Source organism: Triticum aestivum, chromosome 6B, assembly GCF_018294505.1.
Source record: "Triticum aestivum cultivar Chinese Spring chromosome 6B, IWGSC CS RefSeq v2.1, whole genome shotgun sequence".
Classification (NCBI taxonomy): domain Eukaryota; kingdom Viridiplantae; phylum Streptophyta; class Magnoliopsida; order Poales; family Poaceae; genus Triticum; species Triticum aestivum.
The window spans coordinates 5,267,504-5,272,321 of NC_057810.1; the positions used below are offsets into that span (position 1 = coordinate 5,267,504).

At 52.0% G+C, this 4,818-nt stretch overlaps 1 protein-coding gene across 1 annotated transcript; it reads left to right on the plus strand.

Moving 5' to 3' along the window:
• On the plus strand, nucleotides 1–4,004 carry LOC123135357 (uncharacterized; the record flags this gene model as incomplete). Its single annotated transcript, XM_044554391.1, is given in 4 exon segments — nucleotides 1–879; nucleotides 974–2,401; nucleotides 2,527–2,647; nucleotides 3,491–4,004. Coding segments are annotated over 4 exon segments (2,553 nt in total). The 3' UTR covers nucleotides 3,703–4,004.
• Nucleotides 4,005–4,818: the final 814 nt, after the last annotated feature.

Here is a 4,818-nt window from a genome sequence, read left to right on the forward strand (position 1 = left end):
CAGGGAGGCGGCGGAGGAGATTCGATTCCGGAGAGGAGGAGGAGGAGGAGGATGGTCTGATGGGCGGCGGCGGGGCGTCGATGTTGGATGAGGACGCAGCGCGCCGGATCTGACCGCGCACCGCCTTCTAATCCACTCCCCCCACCACCGCCGCCCATGCCGGCCGTCGGGGCGCGGCGCTCCACGCGGGCCTTCCTGCCCCGGGCGCACAAGCAGGCCCCGCGCCCGCCGGAGCCCGCCAGGGTCACGCGCGCCGCCAAGCGCCTCGCCGTCTCCTCCCACTCCCACTCCCACTGGCTCGGGTGGGAGCGCGCCGCCGCCGACGTCAGCGACGACGAGGATGACGACGAGGGCCCCAAGCCGCGCACGCCGCCGCGCGAGCCCTCGCCCGAGCCGCCCATGTCGCCCAGGTCCTTCGGGGCCGTGTACAGGCGCAAGCGCCGCCAGAGGCCGCCGGCCGAGGCCGAGCCGGAGTATTTCGGCCACGGCCACGGCAGCCGCAGCGGCAGGAGGTTCGGGATAGTCTTCACCAGGAAGCACAAGCGGCCAAAGCTCGCCCCTTTCAGCCCCGGCGGCGGCGACATCCTCTGCTCCTCGTCCAGGGAGTTCGCTTCAAGGGCCGGGCTCCTGGAAGACGCTCATTTTCCGGATGGCGCTGCCAGCGGTCGCAGTGCTGTGCTCGTCGTCCTCATGGACGCGTCCTCCCCCGGCAGCTCGAGCCGGTTCTCGCGCTTGCTCCTGCCCATGCTGCTGTGGCTGCGCCGGCGCCAGCGGAGCCATGTCCGGAGCCTGGCCTCCTTTCTTCTGGCCTCACCGGCTGTCGCCCCCGCGTTTGCGTCGCACGGGGTGCACTTCATCAGGCTCCAGCGCCAGAGAGCCGTAAGCAGCTTCTGTTCATCCTTGTGCCTCCATCATCTGTTACTTCCCTGTGCAGCCTGTTTGATTGATGCGGGTGCTTTCTTCCTGTATGCAGAGTGCATTGTTGCAGAGGCCTACGGTGGTGAACTGCGGGTGGTGCGAGCTCCGTGGTGCCGACCCGTCCCGGCAGCCAGTGTTGTCGCTCAACTTCTCGGCGCTTCCTTTGTACTTCCAGGGCTTGCATTCCGTGATGGCTCTTCGTTTCATATATATGCCAGCCGTGATTCGCCGGGCCATGGGTTTGGTTGGAGGAGCTGAAGAAGGATCGTATTCTCGAGATCATCTGGTGGTGGATTCTGGCGGTTCTCCCAGCACCGGGGACGCCACACCTGCTGCTGGATCTTCTTACGGAGCGGTTCAGGATTACGTGCCCCTTGAGCAAGCTCCGGGAGTAGTGCTGCATGGTCTGAGGCTGAAGAAGCACCAGAGGAAGCGAAGCTCGATGAGGCACCCCCTGAGCCGGCGCCGCCGTCTCACAGTGAGATTTTCTGACAAGGAATTTGGAGTGAAGGAGGGTGCCGCGACCTCTCAGGCGGAACTGCAAAAGACACCATTGACTGGCGGCCCTGAGGTTTCCGAGGAACCTGTCCAGCCCAAGCCAGCAATGGAAATTTCTCTTGACCTGCTTGAGAACATGGATGACAGCGATGTCTCGACGCCCATGGGACCAAGCGGGAAGCAGAAGAGGTCTTTTTTCAAAAGCCCCGTTGATCGCACGAGTGAAAGGCTGGCTCTGTCCGAGGTTAGACAGAATATAGACACCTTCCGCTGCAAAGCAAACCTCTTGATTATTCAGGCTGATAGGTGCTGGAGGGAAGAGGGAGCTGAGGTTATGCTGGAACTGTCAAACTCCAACGGGTGGTGCGTGGCCGTAAAGTTACATGGTGTCACCAGAGTCTCCCTTAAGCCTTCAGAGCAGAGGTTCTATGTCGTCAACCGCCACACCCATGCCTACGTCTGGGCGGTCGAAGATGGATGGAAGCTCGAGTTCCCCGACAAATGGGACTGGCTTTTGTTCAAAGAACTGCATATCGAGGGACGGGAGCGCAATTCTCAGGGAAAGATTATCCCGATTCCAGGTGTGCATGAGGTCTCCGATGGCATGGGAGGGACTGTAGCAGATCCATTCTCACGCCCTGTGCCAGACTACATCAGAACGGCGGATGATGAGGTTGCGCGGGCCCTCTCGAGAGATTCAGCTTATGACATGGACTCGGAGGATGAAGAGTGGCTCATTCAGCTGAAGCATGGGGCCTCCGATAGAAGACGCACCCGCCTGAGCCAGATTTCCTACGAAGATTTTGAGAAATTAATAACCGTGTTCGAGAAGGACGCCTACAATAATCCCGAGGAAGCCAATGATGTGGACCAGCTTCTCTCCAGGCATCCTGCTTTAGGCATGGGTGACAATGTCCTTGCCATATATGAATACTGGATTAATAAGAGAGATAAGAAAGGCACACCTCTGCTTAGGATATTTCAGGTAAATCCGGAGTTTATCCCTTGCCTAATAATCCCCTGATGTGATCTTTATCGAAGATATCCTTCTTTTTTTGTTTTTGTGCATTCGTTCATATCATCTGACCCAGCGAATTTGATTTCCCAAAGGGTGCACCTGCTGTAAGGCGAGGACGGCTGTCGCAGAAATCTTCTGTAAAAAAGAAGAGATCTGTGAAGAGACCACAGAGAAGCCAACCTGGCCGAGGAAAGCCCGGGTTCTTCTTGCAAGGTATATTTAGAGCTCTGTAACATGCCCTGCTTTTGGATGCCACAAAAAAGGTTTTTTTTTTTGACTTTGCTGTATGCAAATCGTGATGCTAGAAATCTTCTGTGACTGGAACCACCATGTCTTGTCCTTTTGCGTTTGCCATTTGACATAGCAACAATTGTTGAGCTCAATATATAGTATGTCTGTTGGCATTCCCTTAGTTGTATATCTATTCTACCTCAGCATTCAGTTGCTGAAGTAAAATATATAAATCTTTTGCCGGGAACCACCAATATATAAAATTTAAGCCTTCTCCTTTTCTGTTTGCCATTGGAACATTGTAACAAGTAGAGCTCATCATGCGGCGAACGGAGTAAACATCATCGTGCCCAATACGTAGTGTGACAACCCCCTTATTTGTATATCTACTCTACCTTAGCATTCGGTTGCTGAAGTTATTGGACAGTCTAACTTGTAATAAGTTATTTAAAGCTCCGGAACAAGCCTTGCTGTGGGACACAACAAAATCTTTCCTTGACTTTGCTGTATGCAGACTGCGTTGCTAGAAATTATTTGCGACAGGGAACCACCCATACACTTGATGACTTTATAATACGTGTGACGTGTATGCCTTGTCTTTTTGTGTTTGTCATTTATTTGACAATGGTAACAAGTAAACTTCATTATGCGTGAACATACTAGTAAGCAGACGTCATCGTGCTCAAAATATAGTAAGCCTGTAATCATCATCCTCTTATCTTAGCTGCATAATATATCTATCATGCCCTATACATAATTCAGCCGCTGAAGTGATGTAAAACAGTCTTATCTAGCCTGTACTCATCATTCTCGTGCTGTGTGCAGGTGGCGAAGGGGAGGCCTTGCAGAGGGTGGTGGAGGCCGACCGCGCGGCGAAGCAGGCCGTGGAGAAGGCGGTCCAGCTGCGCAGCAGGGCCCAGGCCCTCATGGAGAGGGCCAACCTGGCGGCGTACAAGTCGGTGATGGCGGTGAGGATGGCGGAGGCCGCGAGCGTGTCTAACAAGTGCCGGGATTTCGTATGGAGGAGCCTCGACTAGCCCTGTGGATCTTTTTGCTCCCGCATTTTGTCGCCATGTGTGATATAATTGGGCTAGGCTGTCTTTTTTGTGTACCCCCTCCTCTCCTCTCCTCCGGTTGGTTGTAACTATGCGAAGAAGAAGAAGAAGAAGAAGCGAAGTCGGAAGAAGGAAGTGTAATTCGTTGTGTAAATGATAGTTTGGTTAGGTAGATGATGATGATGGACTCACCATTCCTGACAATTCTGTATGTTACATGTACCGCCCATGTTTTGACAGAGGAAAAAGAAAAGAAAGAAGACCCCTGAGGTATTGCTAGAGCAGAGGAGGAGGGGAAACAGTTGAATGATTGAATGGATCATCTGATGATGACAGTGGGCAGTGGCTTGTGATTTTCCCTGAAAACTCATCTCCCAGCAGCATGAATGGATCATGTGATTAGTCTTGTGCCATGAATCTTGGAAGATTGGACCTTGATGGCCATCTACTTTGCTGTGTGAGTAGTACTGTATGTGGGAGTGTTATTAGCTTGTACTCCCTCCGTCCGGAAATATTCGTCGGAGGAATGAATGTATTTGGATGTATTTTAGTTCTAGATACATTTATTTTTAAGCATTTCTCCGACAAGTATTTTCGGACGGAGGGAGTACTAATAAAACACCACAAGTACCTTGTTGTTTGTTGTATCTTATAATAATTTTATTATTTCACCTTGGCAAAGCAGTAGTAGCTTGTGTTGCTTAATTGCCATCCATATTTGTATTTGGATGCAAGCCAGCGAATTTGATTGTCTAGCTCGGGCGTGCATGCTTGCTTCGTTGAGTGAAGTCTGATTTAAACCTTAAGGTTTGTGAACAACATTGTGATGGCTCTAGATATTTCACAGCTTGATTATTAACTTGTTGCAGCCTTTTTTCTTTTTTTTGGTTATCCGAGAGAAAAAGATGATTTTTTTTGCGAAACCAAAGATGGTAAATCGCACAAGAAACATGTGGCGAGAGGAGGAGGGAGCGATGATATTGAGATTGAGATTGAGATGATCCTTCCAGAATCCAGCAGAGAGAAATGGAGAGGTGTGAGGCGGAGGGAGGCCGCTCCACCTCATCGTCTTATCCCTCTCCCCTCCTCCTCTTCCCC